A 22,240-nucleotide genomic window follows, 5' to 3' on the forward strand; every position below is an offset into this window, starting at 1 on the left:
TAAAGAGGGGAATAAACCCAAAGTTAATATATTCACAGAGGAGGTTGAAGGACAATAAACAAAGTCACATTTGTCTCCCTTAAACATGCTTCATATCAGGATTTATTCTTTCAGTCTAGAACTCTCTATTGCAACTTATTTCTTCACCTCTTTCAAGTTTTTATCCAAACTTCATATTCACAGTGGAACCTTCCCATGGAAACAGGGTCAGGCATGTCGGAAATGGTGAGATTGGCTCAGAATACAAGGTTCAGAGCCCTTGTTCATAAGTGTTGTTACAAAGAGTCATAGTTTACTCAAAGGTATATGGCAGTAACAACAATGTCCATTACTTTTAAATTTCCCTTCTTGTTTGATTTTTCCTTTTACATAATTATTTAACATACCATACTTCACATTTATTTAGCTCATTTATGGTCCATCTCCTCCAAAAAATAAAAGTTCATTAAGAAAAAAATTTTAAACGGAGCTTTGGTGGCCTAGTGGCAAGAAGCTGCATTGCACTCCCAGAGGTATGTGGTTTGAATCCACCTCTGCTGGAGAAGGAGGAGCAATCTCCTCCTGTACCTCAGATTCGATTTGATGGTACATACACAAAAAATAATAAATATTTTTTTAAAAATTTTAAAATTAAAAAAAAGATTAAAAATTTCAGTCCATTTTTATTCCCTACTCTACCCAACAATTTAGCACATAAAAAACAGTGGAACATTTTTAGATAAATGAGTAAGTTGTTCTCTGGGGAATCTGGTCAGCACAAGTGATAAGAACTAAAGAAACTGATGAAAAAAAGATTCCCAAGGAAACACACCAGCCAGACGACCCTATATAGTAAACTCACCAGTTCCCAGATGTCTTGTAATCCTCAGCTGTTTATTTATGGTTAAGAGTGGGCTCCTAAAGTGCCCCTTGAAAGTCTGAGAACATGAATGGTGATTCATCTGGGAAAAGACTCTTAACATGACAGATAAAGACCAAAATGGACCAAAAAAAACCTCTGTAGACACCTTTGATGTGAATTAGAGGGAATATTCTCACTAACATGAAAACCACTTCCATGTTATTTTACTAAAAATTAATGTAAAAAGTCAGAACCAAGTCTGCGTGTTTATGAAATCATCGCACAGGACAGGATGGGGTTTAGATCTGTTGTTCATAGTAGTACTCGACTTGCCAGCACATAAAATAGCAAAAAGCTATGTAGACATTTTCACTTCTTTGCGTTAAACAATAATTGCAAAAGAAAATAATATGGTGAAAGAAAAATCTACCGCAAAGTGTGAGATTGTAAAGAAGGGGGAAATAACCACTGTAAATTAGAACCTTTTTGGCAAAAAATCCGCCTGTCTCAAGACAAAAATTTTTTTTAAAAGTTTAAGTGTACTTGTGAAAGTTTTGTTGTAAATTTCTTAAATTTATTTATACTGAGTAATTTTATATAAATTTAAGTTTTTGGAATTGACTCAATAGCAAGGGTCTGATTTTACTTACAGAAGCATGAAAATGCATTTTTAAAAATATTCCAGTAATATCATCAAAAGGACTAGAAAAATTATTAAGAACTTGATTATATAAAAACAGCATTGTTGTTGTTGTTGTTAAGTGCTGTCGAGTGGAGTAAGATTCTTATGAAAAATAGATGGTAGGTAATCCTTCACCATCTTTATCATCCTTGATACAACTGAGTCCATTGCCACAGATATTGTAATATAAATCTATCTCTTTGAGGGTCTTTCTGCCCTTCTCTGACCCTCTACCTTTCTAAGCATGATGTCCCTTTCCAAGGAATGTTGTTGTTTTTGTTGTGTATCACAGAGTCGGAAGCTACCCATAGCTGAACCTCTGGCAGGTTTTTAGAGGCAGTGAATCGAACGGGAGGGACGGCCTTGAACAACATGCCTTTGGGACTGCAGTGCAGCTTCTCGCCACTAGGACACAAGAGCTCCAAGTCTAAAATATATGAGTTGTTGATTCACCATCTCTGCTTCCAAAGAATTCTGGTTGCACTCTCTCCAATACATATCTGTTTGTTCTTTTGGCAGTCTATGAGATACTCAGTGCTCTTTTCCAACACCACAACTCAAATGCACAAATTCTTCTCTTGTATCCTCATTCACTGTCCAGCTCTCCGTGAACTGCAGGTGACTGGAAAGATTGTGACTTGAATTAGAGACACCTTAGTCTTCAAACTTACATCATAGATCCTCCTTCAGTATTATGGAGAGGTCCCTGCAATACTTTGAAAAGGTTCTTGACAGCAGATTTTCCCAAAACTATAAGATCTCCTGATGGCCTGATTGCTAGTACCAAGAATGTTGATTATAGATCCAAGCAAGATGAAATTATTAATGGATTGAGTAACTGTGGTACATTCACACAACTGAATACTATGCAGCAATTAAGAGCAACAATTTCAAAAATTAATATGTAATTTGAGAGATAATAGAAAGCATTATCCTTAGTGAACTAACTCAATATCATAGGATAAATACAGCATAGGACTATTACTGTAAAATCAGAAGGATAACTAGTAAAACATTTATGCAGATCCCAGGGGAGACGGGAGGGGGGAACAGAGGGTCGAGGGTGGGCAGGAGAGCAGTCATAGGGTCACAAAATTGGTGAGGCGGGGGGAAGAAATGAGAAAGATCCGCAGGGGATCTAGAAAGACCGGGTAATGATAGGACTGGCTTAATAGTGACTGATTTTATAAAAATAAAAATGAATGAGAATGAAGGCTAGTGTGAAATATGATATATATGAGGTTTATATGTAAATCAATGTAAAATTTTTTTAAAAATAATTTAAAAAATATATTTCCTATAAATAAATCACCAAATATACAAAAAAAATTTTTTTAAAAAAAGATATAATTGTTGACCACTTCAATCTTTTCTCCATCTATCATGATGTTGCCTATTGGTCCAGGGGTGAAGATTTTTGTTTTCTTGATGTTGAGATGTAATCCATATTGAAGGCTGCAGTTCTGGATCCTCTACAGCAAGCACTTCAGGTCCTCCTCACTTTCATCAAGCAAGGTTGTGTCACCTGCACAATGATGGTTGTTAATGAGCCTTCCTCCAATCCTGATGCCTCACTTCCTCATAAAGTCGAGATTCTCGAATTAATTGTTCAGTATACAGATTGAATATGTATGGAGAGAGGATACAGCCCAAACACACATTTTTCCTGATTTTAAATCATACAGTGGTCCCTTGCTGTTAGGACAACAGTTTCTTGGTCTGGGTATGTAATTCATACAAGCATAGTTAGATGTCCTGGAACTCCCAATCTTCTTCCACAGCCTCTTTTAAAGTTCTCTGTCAATATACTTCTAACCAATTTTGTACGATCTTCACCAATATTAGAAGACAAATTTCATTAAATATCCCAGTGAAATAAAGAGAAGAAAGATAATAAAATTATAGGAAAAGTATAAGAATCTCAATAGTTGAACAAAGGGAATCCCAGAAGAAAGGAAGAATAAAAATAAATAGAAAATCATTTATTAAATAATTCCCAAGACAATTATAAAACTGAAGGCTATCTAGTTCAAGATTGAAGGTACTTACTGAAACCACAGCACAATGACTGATAAAAGATCTACACCAAAGAGTATCAATAGGAAAATCCAGAAGCCTGGGAATCAAGAGATGATCCTGGGGAGCTCAGGTGGCCTAGTGGCAAGAAGCTGTAACTACAGTCCCAGAGGTGCACGGTTCTAATCCACCAGATGCTCTGCCGGGGAAGGAGGGGCAATCTCCTGTACCAGTCAGATCTGATTTGACAGTACACGCACACAAAAATAATAAAAATTAAAAAAAAAAGAGATGATCATACAAGTTTCCAAAGAAGAGGGGGGAAAAACAGATCACATGCAAAAGATGAGAATACAGAATGGCTTCAGGCTTCTCAATAGTAATACAGGAAGTCAATGACTTTGAAATCCTGACAGAACAAGACTTTGTGACTAGAATTTTATACCTAGTCAAATAATCAAGCGTGGAGCAGGATAAATACATTTTTCAAGTATGTAAGAGGTCAGAGTTTTTTCTTTCTATATGTTGTTGTTGATTGTCATCGGGTCAAGCACAACTCATAGCAACCCTATGAACAAAAGGCCTGAAAGCCTTTCTGTAACTATGGATATTTATCAAAGTTTATAGACTTTCCAGAGGCATGTTGTTTAGGAAGTGGATGCCACTCCTGCTCTTTTTAGACACCTTTTCTCAAAAAACAACTACAGAATGTGCCTACCAAAATAAGGGTATAAATGCAGGAAAGACATGGGATAAAGGTGACAGAGAATCCAATGCAAGAGAGTTCTCATTATCATACCATTACATCTAATCCTATGGTATCGAACTATGTTTTTCTCTGTTAACTGCCAAAAAAACAAAAAAGAATACAATTCTAATAAAAGAAAATAAAAGTTCTTTTCCTGGTCATTTCATTAATAGTATTTAAAAAAAAAATCACTCACAGAACTAGTTGTGCACTATCGTGTCTCCGGCGTGTTATAAGAAACTTTTCCCGCCAATGTACAAAATTCCCCAACACATCACCAGCACCTCCAACCATATTAATCAGGTTTCCATTTGTCCAAATCTCCAGTCCAACTAGTACAATTCGAATATTTAACATAATATACATCTAGAAAGAAAAGAAAAACAAATGATGTAAAATATATTAGAGAATATGAGAAAAATTCTTTAACTACCAAATCAAGTGACAGAACTACTTAAGTAAAGGCAGACTTTATCCACCATCACCATCTCCAAAAAAATCATCTTTCCCTCAATAGAAAGGGACTGAATCTAATCTGAGTCACAGTTTACTCATCTGTAAAATGATGCTAACAACAAACTTTCAAAATATTTTTAATCTTCCATTACAAAATCTGACAAATCCTGAAAATTAAGTTTTTTGGTAAATTTGGTTGCAAAACTTATCCTGAACTGGTGCAAGACTATTTGTAATCTATTTATTCCATTTAATGTAAATACTCATATTTCACAGCAGATATTTTAATAGTTTAAACACAAAACACTTCCCTAGTTCCTGCTGAAGAGGGTATACTATGCAGGTTATAAGTCATAGTGCCTTTCTAAACTCTTATATAAAAGGCTAATCACATGTGTGCTAAGTGTTATGGATATAGTATAATTTAAAAATACTTAAGGAATAAATAATAAACATTAAGCACTTAGCTAAGGTTCTAGTAAGTTGTAAGTACTAAACAAGAAAATGTCCTCCTCATCACAATAACCACATTAGTATTATGGAATGCCTTATCTTTTAGATGGAAGTGTATGTTGACAATTCTGTGGACTCAGCCTCTCACCTATCGGAACCCATCACAATGGAAAAAGCACTGCCAGTTCAGCACCATCCTCGTGATCAGCTGCTAACTAGACTGATTCTGTCAGAACAGATAATCTCCTACAAGCTAAACTCTAAGAACTAAAACTAAACCACACATACACACATTGACACTGCCACTTACAAGGTAAGGAAAAGGAGGCAAACTTATTTTAAACAATACTTTCTTAATAAAAATTCAAATACCTTTTTATAAAGGAAAGCACATTAGCCCATCTACTCTGAAAATAACGTGCATGCTAATATAAGACTACCTTCTCTTCTCAAAGTCCTGCATTTTGCTTTCTAACATAAAAATATTAAAAGGAAACTACAAAGCAAACCAGAAAGACTGAGACCCTGAGATACTAAAAGAATAAGGCAAGATAAAATTTAAATTCTGTTCTGAGACCAGGAGGGACAAACCAGAGTCATCCCGAATAACTGAAAATCCAACTTACGCTATCTAAGTAGTTTGCTAAACGAATCATCTCTTCTCTCACAGCAGTCTGGTTTTTCCCCATTGCATCATACTGAAATCAAAGAAGGAAATCATTATTGTCAAAATAATTTAAGAGAATTACCATGGTCTGTTAAGAGGAAAACAGCCTAAATATTTCCTTTGAACAAAAAAATGTATATATGTATACCTTTACTAACATTTAAAATTAATAAAGTTAATGATACATTAAGAAATTAAATAGGAATAAAAGAAAATAAATATAAGTGTGAAACAATAATTTAAAAAGCATTGAAGTCTAATGTTTCTTCAAATTAGCATATTTTGAAAACAATTATTTGTTCCTTGTGTTCTTTTTACTATTTTAATACAAAAATACTTATAAGCCTTTCACAAGGCTATGTTTAAAACAACCAAAATGCATAGCCAGAGGAAGAAAAACAATTGCTAAGGTTTCCTGAGCCCTACACCTCTTGTGCTAAAGGTATTATTAATAAACTCTTTCTAACTTTAGAGATTAATCAATGATCATTAGTTAAAACAAGTGTATGTAAACATAAAATACTACAATGAAATTTGTGAGGAGCTAGAGTTGGGAAATCAAAAGGGCCGAACTCGTTCAGCATTTCGTAAGCTCAAGGAACTGAAGAACAAATTCAAACCTCGAGTTGCTCCAATCAAGGATGCTTTGGGCAGAATATTAAATGATCCAGGAAGTATTAAAAGAAGATGGAAGGAATATACTGAGTCACTGTATCGAAAGGAATTGGCAGACACAGAAGAATTTCATGAAATAACATATGAGCAAGAGCCTATGGTGATGAAGGAAGAAGTTCAAGCTGCTTTGAAGGAAATAGCAAAAAATAAGGCCCCAATAGATGGTATACCAATTGACATATTTCAGCTAACAGATGCTGCCGTGGATGTGCTTACCAAGTTGTGCAAAGAAATCTGGAGAACAACCACTTGGCCAACTGACTGGAAGAGGTCTATATTTGTTCCCATCCCAAAGAAGGGCGACCCAACTGAGTGTGGAAACTACAGAAAAATATCATTGATTTCACATGCAAGCAAGATTCTACTAAAGATTATCCAAAAACAACTGGAACAGTACATCAGCAGATAACTGCCAGAAGTCCAGGCTGGGTTTAGAAGGGGTCGTGGTACTAGGGATATTGTAACTGATGTTAGATGGATCGTAGCTCAAAGCAGAGAATACCAGAAGAATGTCTATCTGTGTTTCATTGATTATGCAAAGGCATTTGACTGCGTGGATCATAACAAACAGTGGCTGACTCTGAGAAGAATGGGAATCCCAGAACATTTAATCGTGCTAATGCGAAACCTATACTTGGACCGAGGCAGTCGTCAGAACAGAGCAGGGCAACACTGCATGGTTCAAAATTGGGAAGGGTGTACGTCAGGGATGTGTCCTGTCTCCATACCTTTTCAACCTGTATGCAGAGCAGATTATCTGAGAATCTGGGCTCTATGAGGAGACGCGTGGCATTGGGATTGGTGGACGATCTATCAACAATCTGCATTATGCAGATGACATAACCTTGCTCGCTGAAACTGAAGAGGAACTCATGCACTTGCTGCAGAGGGTCAAGGACTGCAGCCTTCAATATGGACTGAGGCTCAATGTCAAGAAGACAAAGATTCTCACCACTGGACCAATCGGTAGCATCAGGATGGATGGTGAAGAGATTGAGATTGTTCACAGCTTCAGTTTGCTCAGCTCCACGGTCAACACTCTTGGCAACAGTAGCCAGGAAATCAAAAAACGTATTGCAATGGGAAAGTCTGCTGTTAGGGACCTCTCTAAAGTATTCAAGAGCAACGGTGTCTCTCTGGAGACTAAGGTGCGCCTGATACAGGCCATGGTCTTTGCAATCACTTGTTATGCATCAGAGAGTTGGACAATGACTAGGGAGGATAGAAGGAGAATTGACGCCTTTGAGCTGTGGTGCTGGAGAAGAGTATTGAATGTACCATGGACTGCCAAGAAAACAAACAGATTCATCGTAGAGAGGGTTAAACCAGGCTGCTCCTTGGAGGCAAGGATTATGGGGCTTCGCCTGACATACTTTGGACATGTTGCAAGGAGAGACAGGTCTTTGGAGAGGGACATCATGCTGGGCAGAGTGGAGGGACAGCGCAGGAGGGGAAGACCCTCTATGAGGTGGATTGATTCAGTGATGGGGGTAATCGGGATGGGTGTGTCAGAGGCAATGAGAGTGGCACAGGATAGAGCAGGGTTTAGGGCTGTTGTACATAGGGTCGCTATGAGTCGCAAACGACCCGACGGCACATAACAACAACAACAACAACATGTAGACATAAAAGTTTAACCATATTAATCTAAATAACTGATATAACTTATCACTTTGAAATCTGGTTAGTTCTCAGTCTCAATTTTAACATTGTATTAGCAACAAACTAAATTAAATTTTGAAAAGAATTTGTGATTGTGCTCTGATTCAGGTACTAATATCAGAATGCATAATTATCATTTAGGCATTCTTATTTTGATTATCTTAAAACAAAAATAAAACATTTTCATACATTTGATAAGTTTGACTTAAATAAAAACATTTTCTTTTAGCCATTTTCTACCTATACAAAACAAGTTAATCTGAAGAGAACAAAAAAAAGAAGTGGGAGGTATAGCACTCTCTGATCTCAAAACCTACTACACAGAAATAGTAACCAAAACAACATGGTACTGGTACAATGACAGGCACAAAGATCAGTGGAACAGAACTGAGAATCCAGAAATAGACCCAGCTATCTAGGGTCAACTGATATTCAACTGATATTCAACAAGGAAATCAAAGCTATCAAATGGAGAAATGACAACCTCTTCAACAAACGGTGCTGGAAAAACCGGACTGCTATCTGAATAAAGCTGAAACAGGATAAACAAAAATCGCCTCAAGGTGGATAACAGACTTGAGAATAAAGCCCCAAACTGTAAAGTTCTTAAGAGACAAAATGGGATCAAGCATAGAAGTCCTAGTCTATGGTATAAAGGGGGGGGGGGGGAAGCCAGAAATGTACAATCTGAAGAGGATAAAATTGATGAATGGGACCTTCTAAAGATTCAATCTCTGTGTGCATCAAAAACTTTTTCTAACAGGGTGAAAAGAAAACCTATGACTGAGAGCAAATATTTGGCAATACCATCTCAGAGAAGAATCTCATAACTAAAGTTTAGAGACAACTCCCGGGCCTCCACAAGAAAACGTCTGATAACTCAATTACAAAAGGGGCAAAAGATTATGGAAAGAACTTTCACAGAGGAAGATATTCAAATAGCCAACAGTCATATGAAGAAATGTTCAAAATCACTGGCAATAAGAGAGATGCAAATCAAAACCACAATGAGATACCATCTCACTCCAGTAGCAGTGGCAAAGTTTAACAGGACAGCAAGCAATAAATATTGTAGAGGGTATGGTGAGATAGGAACCCTTTTACATTGTTGGTGGGATTGTACAATGGTACAACCACTCTGGAAGGCAGTTTGGCACTTCCTCAAAAAGCTGAGCATAGAAATGTCATATGATCCAGCTATTCCATTGCTTGGAATATACCACAAGAAAATGAGAACTGAGGCTCAAATGGAAACCCATAAACCAATATTCATAGCAGCATTATTCACCATCACAAGGACCTGGAAACAATCCAGACGTTCAACCACAAAGGAATGGACTGAGAAATTGTGGTACATTCATACAATGGACTACTATGCAAGCACAGAGGAGCAATGATTTTGTAAATTACTACCTAACTTGAAAGGGACTGGAGAGCATTATGCTAAGTGAACTAACTCAGTCCCACAAGGGCAAATACTGTATAAAAAACCATTATTGTAGAATGAGTATGAAGATCCAAGGTGGGGGGAGGGGTGGAAATAGAGGGGTGAGAATGGGGGGTATGGTGTTAATCACAGGGTTGCACAATTCAGTGGGTGGGTGGGGTGAAGGAAATAGGAAGGATCTTTTGTACAAAACAATATATTCAAACTTTGTAAACAAATCAGAATAAAATCTAAAAAATTTTTTAAAGAAATATAAGAAAATAGAATAAAAGAAGATAGGAGTAAATCTCTATTTTTGTGCTTTGTCCAAAACATTGTACAAAATTTTTCACTTATTATTTGGGTCCTAGAATTCAATGTTTTTCCTTCTGCCACTTGTGGGGATGAATCTACAGTCAGTAAATCTGAAAAAGATTTTATTTCAGAATGAAATAGCTTATTTTTTTAACCTACACATTAGAAGATATTTTTTTTTAATCCTCAAAATTATCTCTGTAGTTCACAAATGAGGGATGGTCAATTACACTAAGTTTCTACATGAAATTTTTCATACAAATATCAAAGTTGGCACTAAAAATAAGATGAATTTTCAAGTAATTCATATCTAAAATATGGTGGTTATGTCTAAAATTGATACTTATAAATGCTAAGATAAGTTATTTTCCTTAGTTAGGAAAAATGGACTTTACAAATATTGTTGCTGTTATTGTTATGTGCCGTCTAGTCTCTTGCAACTCATAGCGACCCTATGTACAATAAATAGCTTATACCCTAACTCTATCCTGTGCCAACTTTATTGTCTCTGACATATCTACCCACATTACCCCAGTCACTGAATCAATATAGATAGGGAAAATCTTCTGTTATCTATGTGCAGTGAAATTAACACCAAATGCTGAAATAAATCAGTATCCTTTTTTTTGTTGTTTTTGTGTGTTTTTTTAAATTTATTATTAGTTTCAGTAAAAATTTAGAAACTTTGGATTTCCATACATTCATTGTTGCACAATCAGTAGACTTTTTGATTTAAAGGTGATTTCTGAAGTATGTAAAGATATTGATATTTTCTCTAAAGGTTAAGTATTGACTAGCTGAAATTCTAAATAGCGAAGCAACACCAGTTTGACTTTATTCAGAGCCACAGTCCTCTAATGTCATCTGAAAAGTTCTCAAGACCTTAATTGATTGGCAATACAGTTTTAAGAAATTCAGCCTAAGAATGCTACCAAAACAAATAAAAAATGAGGGAGAGTGGAATTCAGCAGAAAAAAATAAAATTGTTGGTGGTATCATTTACTATGTGAGTGTATATACACACATAAACAAATTATATTGTTTTCGTCATATGCCATCGAGTCACCTGTGACTCATATTCACCCTATGAGCAACAACCCTAAACCTTACTCTATCCTGTGCCAATCTTATTGTCTCTGACACACCTATCCTCAGACACTGAATCAATCCATCTCATCCAGGGTCTTCCTCTCTTGTGTTGTCCCTCCACCTTTCCACGCATGATGTTCCTCTCCAAGGACTGGTCCCTCCTTGCAACATGCTATGGCTAACTCTGTGAATAATGGGAATCCCAGAACACTTGATCATGCTTATACGAAAACTATACTTGGACCAGGAAGCAGTCGTCAGAACAGAGCAAGGGAACACTGCATGGTTGCCAGGAATGTGTCCTATCTCTTTAACTTTTCAATCTTTATGCAGAACAGATTATCTGGGAGGCTGGGCTCTATGAGGAGAAATGTGGCATCAGGATTGGAGGAATTCATCAACAATCTGCGTTATACAGATGGCACAGCCCTGCTTGCTGAAACTGAGGAGGGCCTCTAAAGCGCTTGCTGCAGAAGGTCAAAAACTGCAGCCTTCAACATGGATTGAAGCTCAATATCAAGAAAACAAAGATTCTCACCACTGGGCCAATTGGCAGCATCTGATGAATGGTGAAGAGATTGTGATTATAAACAGCTTTAGTTTACTTGGCTCCACAATCAATATTCTTGGCACCAGCAGCCAGGAAATTAAAAGACATACTGTGTTGGGAAAGTCTGCTATCAGCAACCTCTCCAAAGTACAAATTATATATGTATAATTTTTTTTATTATAAATACTGAGCAGGTTTAATAGGAGATTTGGCAGTGCATATAATTGGCAGTTTAAATCCAATAGAGATTTTAAGGGAGTCTTCTTCACTGCAATTTACAGCCTTGAACCTGATGGAGGGTTTGAACCAACTATATCTTTGAACTGACTCAAAAGCACTGAAATTTAATTTTTAGATGCAATTTTTGTATTAAAATTATCATGTAAGAAAAATTAATATAACATACACGAATTATATATGTATATGTTTATTTCATATATCACACCTGGTAATGCTCATTTCTCATCTGTTTTTCATGAAAAAGAAGAAAAAGTTTCATCCATCCTACCTTTTCCTTGTCTACTACTATGAACAGCTCCACATATCGGGTCTGTGGTAGGACAGCTCTTCTTCTCTGTCAAAATCACAAACCAAAAAAAGTTACAAGGCTATGTTATATATGTAATCATCACACCCCAATCTACAGTCACTTATTTCCCATATACTAAGGTCATCCTAAACTTATTTAACTTAACACGTTCTAGGTCAATAAAGACAAAACCAAAATTTTGATACAAACAAAACCAATAATATACAGTACCTGAACTAATCTGAGGAAAATACGAGTCAAACAAAATTACTTACTTCAGGTTCTAAACAGATGTATTGATATTTCTAAAACCTAAATTACACACACATACATCATAAACATACAAACACACACATAAGCACACTTTAACGGTAAATTCTACTATTCTTCAAAGCCAACATAGGGGCGAAGTAGCTACTTTAAAAAAAAAAAGTTCACTGTGGAAAGTAGTTTGGTACTTCCTTAGAAATCTGGAAATAGAAATACCATTTGATCTACAATTACACTACTAGTGACATATCCTAAAGAAAAAAGATAGGAAAACAAAATGCTTATGAGTGACTGAATGAAAAGAGAATATGATTTGTAAACTTTCACCCCAAAATAAATAATGAATAATAAAGAAAAAAAAAAGAGTAGTTTTGTGACTTTGCGGAAGTTACTATGATACGGTTACTATTGTTATGTACTATCGAGTCAAAACTGACTCATAACTGACCCTTCCAGTTTTCAGAGACTGTAAATAATCACCTTCCTGCAGTAGGTAGTTTAGAGCCTTTCAGTTAGCAGCACAACTCCTTACCCACTAGGCTACCAGCTCCCTTAAAATAAAGCAGAATAAGCTAAAATGCAAATGTTTCCAATGTTTAAAGTTAAAAGGAATAGCCCAATCATCAAGACTCGGTGATAGAAGAGACAATAAAAAAAATAATAAACTAATATGAGTTAATATACTGGGCATTACAGAATAAGTCATAGGCACATGCCTCTTCTAATATAGAAATACCATCTTTCTAAGGTATATTTTCAGCAGGGATGGTTGATCTAGATCTAGAACCACTTCAGTCAGAGATCTATGCCAAGAGTGATACAAAACCCACTGACATCAAGTCAATTCTGACTCATGGCACCCCTCCTTTAGTACACAGGAGAACTGCCTCATAAGATTTCCAAGTCTATGCATCTTTTTTTTTTTTAATTTAGGTTGTTTATTTTTCATTTCAATGAACATCTACAGAGATTTTGGAATTCCATTCATTCATTGTTGCACCCTTCTCCCCGCACAACAGAAGCAAATTACCTCAACTTTCTTCCAGGGGGTGGCTGGGAGGTTCCAAGTGCTGATATTTTTGGCTAGCAGCTAACTATCTAATGACAGCACCCTGAAAACTCTGGAAAATAAGGCAAGAAATCCTAATGCTATCTCAAAACGGGATACAACTACTCTTAGATGATATCTCAAATAGTTAAAACTTTACAAGCAAACCTGTTTCTTTAATCTAAAGCTCAAGAATCCATTCTAGTTTGTGTAGGAGAGATCAAAATGAAAAATTCCACTGCTATCTGAAAGATATGGAATGGACTATATTATATTACAATGCTGACAAAAACTGTCAAGTACTTTATGATTTAAGTCCTAGTTAAACCAGAAATGCTACACCTCCTAAAACGTAAATCAGCATAGTGGCAGGACCTGCAAATTGTTCACCTTTGTATTTCTTCCTTAGCACCCATCACAATGTCTGGCACAATGCAATCAATAAATAAACAAACAAGTAGGCATTGGTTTCCTAGATAAATATATTGTTTCTCCAAACAGTAATGTGAACCATTAGGAATTAAACTATTCTCTTACCCGAAGTAGCTGAGTCATGCTTGGAAACTCTTCCTCTTCATCCTTTGTGGTTTCTTTTTCTACATCCTTGTTGGAGACTCCACATGTCAGAGGCTCTTTGTGGACATCATCCATTCGGTAAAAGATATGCTCAAAATGAGAACTGTTTTGCAGAGGCTCAATCCCATAGCTTGTATCATCTAAATGAAGCAGTCCTCTAAAAGTTGTGATATCACATATACAATTTTTAAGAAAGGAAAAAAGAGGAAAAGGAATCAGAAACTCTAAATTCAAATTCCAATTTAGAACAAGTGTAAAAAAGTGTTGTTGTTGATTATTGTCGAGTCAAGAGTGACTCATAGAGACTCTATGAAAAAAAGACCTTATGCCTTTCCATAACTATCATCAATTCCAACTTCACAGAGTTTCCAGAAGCATGTGGTTTAGGAAGTGGATGCCACTCCTATTTCCAAACTTGTTTGACAACTGGGAGCTCCACCAACTACTGTCCATATTGGGAAACCATTCCGGTATTTGATACCCTAGTGGTATAAGGTTCAGCATCACAGCAACCCAAGTTACTTCATATTGCACATTGACAAAGAGTGATTTACAAAGTGGAAGAGTGTTCCTCCAGATATAAACAGCACTAGTTTCATTTAGCAGTGGTTAAGTGTCATCAAATCGAATACAACTGAGAGTAAGTTTTGCACAAAAGACCTAAACTGAACTCTGTTCTCTAACTAACATCATTTCTGTACATTTATAGAGTTTAGAGAGTTTGTAGAGTTTCCAGAGGTGGATGCCATTCCTGCTTCCCAGCATAAATCAGTCTGGAAGGTCATCCAAACATTGTATATAACAGGTAACCATTATGGTATTTGATAAGACTATAGAATAGTGTGCAGCATCACAGCAACACCAAGTTGTTTAGTTCAGCATATAGACAAAAGATTGCTGTTTAAGAAATATTCATTCAAAAATTAATAAATTTGGCCTGACGGCCACAGGCCCAAGGTTTTTAAAGCCAACGCCTTTGAGCAGACTTCCACCCTAGGCAAATGATCAAGGACACCTGCGCTTGAGAGGAAAAAAGCAGCAATAGACATCAGACATGACCCAAAACAACTCTCTCACGTGACCATCAGGACTACCATCAGATCCAGAAAACAGCCAAAGTCCCAGAGTGGAGGTAGTGAAAAAAATTACAAGTTTTCATATCAGACAAACTTTATTTTTTTTTTATTGTAGCAATTTTGGGGGGTTTTTTATTTTATATTGGTTTGCTTACAAAGTTCGTATACATTGTTGCACATATCTTTCATTCCCATTGTGTCTCTTTCATACAATCAAACAAACTTGAATTTTAAGTCAAGACTGCAACTTACTAACATCACTATCCTGAAGTTAATTCTCTGAGTGCTTACAGTAATGAGAAAATTTACAGGATAGCTCATAAAAGTGTGGGGTCCTGAGTCAGAGGACCATAACTCAAATACCTAATTTGTTCCCTATTAGCTGTAGGGCTTTTATCAAATTATGTAAGCTATGCCTTAGTTTACATTCTTTCCTAGATTATGAAGAATGTATTATATTGAGAGTTGTTGCTGTTGACTTGGCTCTGACACATGGCAACCTTATGTATGACAAAACAGAAAGTTATCTACCACTGCACTTTCTCTGTGATTATTGTGTCATATTTTGAGTGCTTCCCAATCTGGGTTCTCTTCCAGTAGTACATCAGACAATGTTCTGTTGCTATCATCACCTTGACTGAAATGTCTAATTTTCAGAAGTAGATAACCAGACCTTTCCTCTTAAAATCTATGTTAGTCAGGAAAATTTGACAAACTTGTACACTATAGGAATGCTGATATTTAAAATAATGGTGTCATAGCGTCTGAAACCATAGCACACACAAGCCAATACAGTATGATGAACTAACAGGTGACTAAACTATTTAATGAGTACAAAACACTTTGAATATTCAATAAATATTACTGTTTGAAAGGAGCTAGTACTACTTACTTTATGAAATTGGTTTGAAAATGATTTAAGTAATATTTATTAGTTCAATCCTATAGCTAACTGACTACCACAATGAAATTCATAAATATAACTTTAATCTTATCATCACTTCACTTGCTGTGTGTTACAATTTCTCTAATCTCAGTTTTCCATCTAAATATGAAAATATGAAGTCTTTTGCAGAATCATTATGAGAATTAAGTGAAAACATATAGGCAAAAGATTTTTTAACATGACATATTAGAAATTTAATGTATACTTCAAAGATAAAAAAGTATTTAATAGCTTCAACAAATACAAAATACTCCATTTAGGTATGATAATGCATCAACTATAACATTTTCCTAGACAAACATTTTAAGAGTGATTACTACAATAGAGCTATGAAAATCTTCACCAAGATCAAAGTAAAATCTAACTTTTTAAAAGTCTCCCTAAATCACTTAATCTGGATAAAGAAATAGTGAGAGTGAAAAACAGGTGAAAGAGGAACACAAGAGGGAGGAAGGTAAAGAAAATTCCTTACCTGAGTCCAAAACAGTTGTTTAGAGCAACAGATGAATTATAAACTCCCTCCACATAGCCCCGATAATGGCAATGATTCTAAACAAAATAATACTGCATTATCTTCAAGTACTATTGTATTGTGTAAAATCATCACAGTAAAACAGAGCTGACAAAATTACTTCAGGCTAGCCAACTAAAAACATTTCTTTTTACCACTGGCATCTATATCACATGACACTCTTCAAATGATCTACTGTCATCCTCTAAGTACACAAATATTTAGGCAGGATTCCAGAGAATTCTAAGAACAAACAGCTCTACCCCAGTGACCTTACATTCAAACGACAGATCAAGACAGCATTATATCATGTTTATTATAATAAATTATAATAATAATAATATAGTAAGTGGAAAATAATCTGGTCAAAATATCAAAATTTTGTGTAGTTTGTTTAGATTTTGATGAAAAGCTGTTACTGAATGTACCATGGACTGCCAAGAAAACAAACAGATTCATCCTAGAGAGAGTTAAACCAGACTTCTCCTTGGAGGCAAGGATTCTGGGGCTTCGCCTGACATACTCTGGACATGTTGTAAGGAGAGACAGGTCTTTAGAGAGGGACATCATGCTGGGTAGAGTAGAGGGACAGCGCAGGAGGGGAAGACCGACCCTCTATGAGGTGGATTGATTCAGTGACTGGGGTAATCAGGATGGGTGTGTCAGAGGCAATGAGATTGGCAGGGGATAGAGCACGGTTTAGGGCTGTTGTACATAGTATCGGAGTCGCAAGTGACTCAATGGCACATAACAACAACAACAATATGATGTACAAAGGAAACATTCTTAAACTTTACTAGGAATGGAAAGGAGAAACCATATGGCCCCTTTATAATCTCATTTAGATATTTCAGCAGATAACCATGTTTATCACTGTCTGTCTTTGTTATCTAGTGAACCATAACAGAGATACCAAAATGGGTAGCTTTAACAAACAGATTTGTCTCTTCCCTGTGACCCGGGCTGTTATTGTTAAGTAAAACTCTTCCAAAGTCTATACATTGCCCAATTCCAAAACAACATCCACATTTTAGGTATTTGTTGAAGTATCTCATTCTCAGTTATCAACAACTACTGTAACAGAAAAATATTACATCGGTTCCTTTTGAAAACAAAAAGTCAAGAGTTCAGGTTGCCAGCTCCAGGGAAGGCCTTCTCTGTCAGCTCTGGAGGAAGGCCTTTGTCTCTTTTAAGCTTCTACTCCTGAACAGTCTTCATATGTGACTTTTATAAGTCTACTCTCTTTCCCCTCAGGTTGCTTATTTAATCTCTTTTATATCTCAAAAGAGATTGACTCAGGATAAAACCCTATAGGAATACTGGCCTTTCTCACATACTTTGGTCATGTTGCCGCTAGGGGCCTCTCCCTGGAAGACATCATATTTGGTAAAGCAGATCAGTGGAAAATAAGAAAATCCTTAAAAAAATTGTTACAGTGACTGCAGCAATGAGCTCAAGCAAAACAATGATGGAAGGATGGCACAGGACTGGGGAATGCTTCATGCTGTTGTACAAAGATTTCTTACGAACTAGCTAGATCCCAAACAACAAAAATTATACTTATTTAATAAAGAAAAACAATCAATTCCAAAATGGCATTAATAATCACAGGCATATTGTTATTGTTCTTAGGTGCTGTCAAGCACAATTCACAGTGACCTAATGAACAGCAGAAGTAAAGCCTGCCCTATAATCTGTGCCATCCTCACAATCTCTGACATACTTGAATCCACTTGAATCCAGTCTCGGTGTCAATAAATTTGGTTGTGGGTCTTCCTCTCTTTCATCATCCCTCCACCTTCCCAAGCATGATGTCCCTCTCCAAGGAACAGCCTCTCCTAGCAACTTGCTCAAAAGATCTGAGACCAAGTTTTATCATCTTTGCCTCCTAGGAGCACTCTGGCTGAAATTTCTCCAAGACATATATAGATGTTTGTTCTTTTGATAGTCCAAGGGATCTTCAGCACTCTTCTCCAGCACCATAATTTAAAAAGTCATCAATTCATCTTCTGTCATCCTTTGTCACTGTCCAGCTCTCAGATGCACAGCAAGTGACCAAAAAGACGATGGCCTGAATAAGGCATACATTAATTCTCAAACATCACTGCCCCTCATGATTTGAAGAGGTCCTTGACTGCAGACTTTCCCAGTACAATACATCTCCTGATGTCTTGACTGCTGGTACTAAGTATTCTGATCATGGATTCAAGTAAGATGAAGTGACTGATAGTTTCAATCTTTTCTCCATTTATTATGATGCTGCTTATCAGTCCAGTGGTAAAATACTGTTTTCTTGACATTGAGATGTAGTCCATATTGAAGAGGATAGTCTTTGATCTTCTGCAATAAGTGCTTCAAGTCCTCCTCACTTTCAGCAAGCAAAGTTGTATCATCTGCATAAGAAAGGGTTACTGATGAGTCTTCTTCCAATGTAAATGCCACATTCTTCATAGAGTCCACTGAGTTTCTCAAATAATGTGCTCAACATACAGACCGAATTGGTATAGTGAAAGAATACAAGCCTCCCACACACTTCTCTTCATTTTAAACCATGTAGTGTTCCTTTACTGGGGTTGATTGTGGATCCAAGTAAAGCAAAATCCTTTAATAAAAGTTCCATATTCTCTCATTTTATCATGATATTATTTACTTGTTCAGTTGTTAAGATCTTTGTTTTATGTTGAGATAAAACCCATAGTGAAAGTATTAAGTAGTCTTTGATCTTTATCAGTAAGTGTTTTCAGTCTTCTTGGTTGCTGCAGCAAGACTGTCATCTGCACAAAATGAGTTGTTGATGTATCTTCCTTGAACCCTGAAGTTGCACTCTATTTAATAACCATTTTCTCGAATTATCTGTTGCATATAGATTGAACAGATGGAGAAAAGATACAACCTGGTCTCACACTTTTCCTGCCCTTGTTCTGTTAGAACTGCTTCTTGGTCTTTAATTCCATTCCTCCCCAGTGTTTTCTATAATTTATTATGACCCACATAGTAGAAAGCCTTTGCATGATCAATAAAACACAACCAAACATCTTGCCAAAATTCTCTATTTTCACTCAAGATCCACTGATGTAAGCCATGCTATCTATCTCTGATCCCAAGTACTCTTCTGCATCTAGTTTGAATTTTTGGCAGTTCTCTGATGATTTTCTTTTTAAATGATCATTATCTTCAGAAAGATTATATAAAAATTACATAATAAAATTACATTTTAGATGTAAAACATGCAATATAAATGATAATATTTGATAAAGTTTCCTCATTCTGTGATTCACCGTTTTGTGAAATGAACACAAACAGATCTTTTCTGGTCATTTGCCTTCCAACTTCTATCAATAATATTCAGTAAAAATAGGGGAGCTCTGGTGGCCTAGTGGAAAGGAGCTGCAACCACAATCCCAGAGGCGCAAGGTTCAAATCCACCAGATGCTCTGCCAGGAAAGGAGGGACAATCTCCTCCTGTACCAGTCAGATCTGATTTGATAAAAAATTTTTTAAAAAAAAAGGTTACATTATAAAATATATATAGTACAGAGGAACTAAAGAGCATTCATTAGTCAAGAGAATTCATAATATATTTGCAAATGTATTCTGAAATTCTAAAGTGTGTGACTCATAATTCATTGTTGTTGAATGGGAAATAATTCATAGGTGCCCCTCCTTTGAGTTTCTAAGGATATACACTGAATGGAAGGATATTGCTCATCCCTCTCCCAAGGAGCAGCTGATGGATTTGAACTGCCTTTGAATCAGCACTATAATTTCCTATGGACTATGCTATCAGAACTCCCAATATGTATCTGAAATATACAATAATTAAGAATTTCATTTCAAACAGTAATTTGTATAAATTAATTTATTCTAATTTTTTATTGTGAATTAGGTAAAAACTTACACAGATCAGTTTTTCATTTAACAACTCATACACTACTGGATAAAAGTGTATAGAATAAACGGAATTTCTAATGATCAGTTCGCATACATTTTGCTTCATGGCACAGATTGCAATCCCCACAATGTAACATAACTCAACCTACTTCCTGCCTATGTTTCTTGTTCTCAATCCAGCTTCTTCCCTAACCTTTTCTCCCCACTTAACTTTGTCCTTGGGCAAACACCTTCCTTTTAATCTTGAATAGTTAACTGTCCAAAGCAATGAATACCTTCCTAGAACTTCTGTTTACTTTATAGGCTTATCTAAATGCTTTTAAAGAAAAACACACTGATTTATTTTACATCCATCTACGTGCTTTTTTAAAACCTTCACTTCTATGACCCAATGGAAAAAATCCAAATCAAAAGAAGGAGAATAAAATACAGAATTCAAAATTCTCATGGACTCAGACTTTATGGAGTCATGGAGGCCGAATTAATTCCCAAAACTATTACCCTAAGTGTCTTTAAATCTTAACCAAAATATGCCTGTAAGTTTTTTCAAAACCAAATAATAGTTTAAGTTAGTGGTTAAAATTTTAAAAAAAAAGTCTCTTTTGTATATTATGATCTTGTAAAAACTATCCACATAATATAAAACTGATAATACTAGTGCAAAAGATTAAATGGAACTAATGAGTTTATATGAATAAAGAGCAAGTCAGAAATGCACAATAAGCATGATTGCATAATTAGAAGAATATAACCAATGTTACTGGATTGCACATATATATATATAAAATATAGAAGTGGTGTATGTTTTGCTTTATATATTCTCAACAACATAATTTTTAAATGGCCTTGGAAAGGGCACTGTCTATGAAAACTAAATAATATTTTTATAAATTACTTTGAGCTTGTACAAAATAATAAGGGAAAGCATTTACATTTTCTCAGCATAAATTAATGCCATTTTATGTACAAAATGACAAAGCTATTCCGAAATCTAGACATGCAAATATCTCAACATATGTTCATTATATTTCAAAACTTGTATGCCACTTTGAACCCTTGAATAATTCTAAATAAGCAAGAAATATGTGACTCTACTTGTCTTAGTTTATATTTTTAAAATTTCCAGGAAATATTTTAATAGTCACATATATTTCTGTATTATTTAAACCTGTGTTTAGTTGTTTGAAAATATTTACCTTTTAAATAATAATAAGTAAAAAAATGTGTTGAGTTAAAATTACCAGATTGATTGTTGTAAGCATTTTACAAGTATTGACTCATGTTAGCCTCCAAGCAGCTCCATAAGTAGTAATTATCATTCTCATATTAAGGCAGGATACCATGGCATAAACAAGATATGGAAATTCAACTTATAACAAGTAACAGAGCCAAGATTTAAGCCCAAACAGTGTGAATCTCAAGAAATCTACCCAAGAGGCCATAATTACGCAGCCTTCTGTCATAAGTAATCCTTGGGTGGATGAATAGGCAATGTTTTGATATTTTCTTTGTTGTTGTTTTAATGTTTTGGGGTTTGTTTTATTTTTTAATTTTATTTCTTTTTTATTTGTACTGTCAAATCTGATCTGACTGGTACAAGAGACTGCCCCTCCTTCTCCAGCAGAGCATCTGGTAGGTTCAAACCGTGTACCTCTGGGATTGCAGTGCAGCTTCTTGCCACTAGGTCACCAGAGCTCCTTTGTATTAATGTTTTATAACACAAATTGTTTGTTGTTGTATATTGTTGAGTCGGAACTGATCCATAGCTGACCCTCAGGAGGGTTTTTTTTTTCTTTTTTCCTTTTTTTTTTCT

At 35.7% G+C, this 22,240-nt stretch overlaps 1 protein-coding gene across 1 annotated transcript in view; it reads right to left on the reverse strand.

Moving 5' to 3' along the window:
- The window catches only part of ADAM9 (ADAM metallopeptidase domain 9), a 145,669-nt gene that overhangs the window by 75,858 nt on the left and 47,571 nt on the right, over positions 1-22,240 (reverse strand). The window contains exons 5-9 of the mRNA XM_006900308.1: positions 16,498-16,574; positions 13,965-14,160; positions 12,089-12,154; positions 5,823-5,894; positions 4,484-4,653 (exon numbers count right to left, since the gene is read on the reverse strand). Coding sequence (XP_006900370.1) covers positions 4,484-4,653; positions 5,823-5,894; positions 12,089-12,154; positions 13,965-14,160; positions 16,498-16,574 — 581 coding nt within the window. The remainder of the gene's footprint in view (positions 1-4,483; positions 4,654-5,822; positions 5,895-12,088; positions 12,155-13,964; positions 14,161-16,497; positions 16,575-22,240) is intronic.

This window comes from Elephantulus edwardii, unplaced genomic scaffold, assembly GCF_000299155.1.
Source record: "Elephantulus edwardii isolate Elephantulus edwardi_28Jun2011 unplaced genomic scaffold, EleEdw1.0 scaffold00279, whole genome shotgun sequence".
Lineage (NCBI taxonomy): Eukaryota > Metazoa > Chordata > Mammalia > Macroscelidea > Macroscelididae > Elephantulus > Elephantulus edwardii.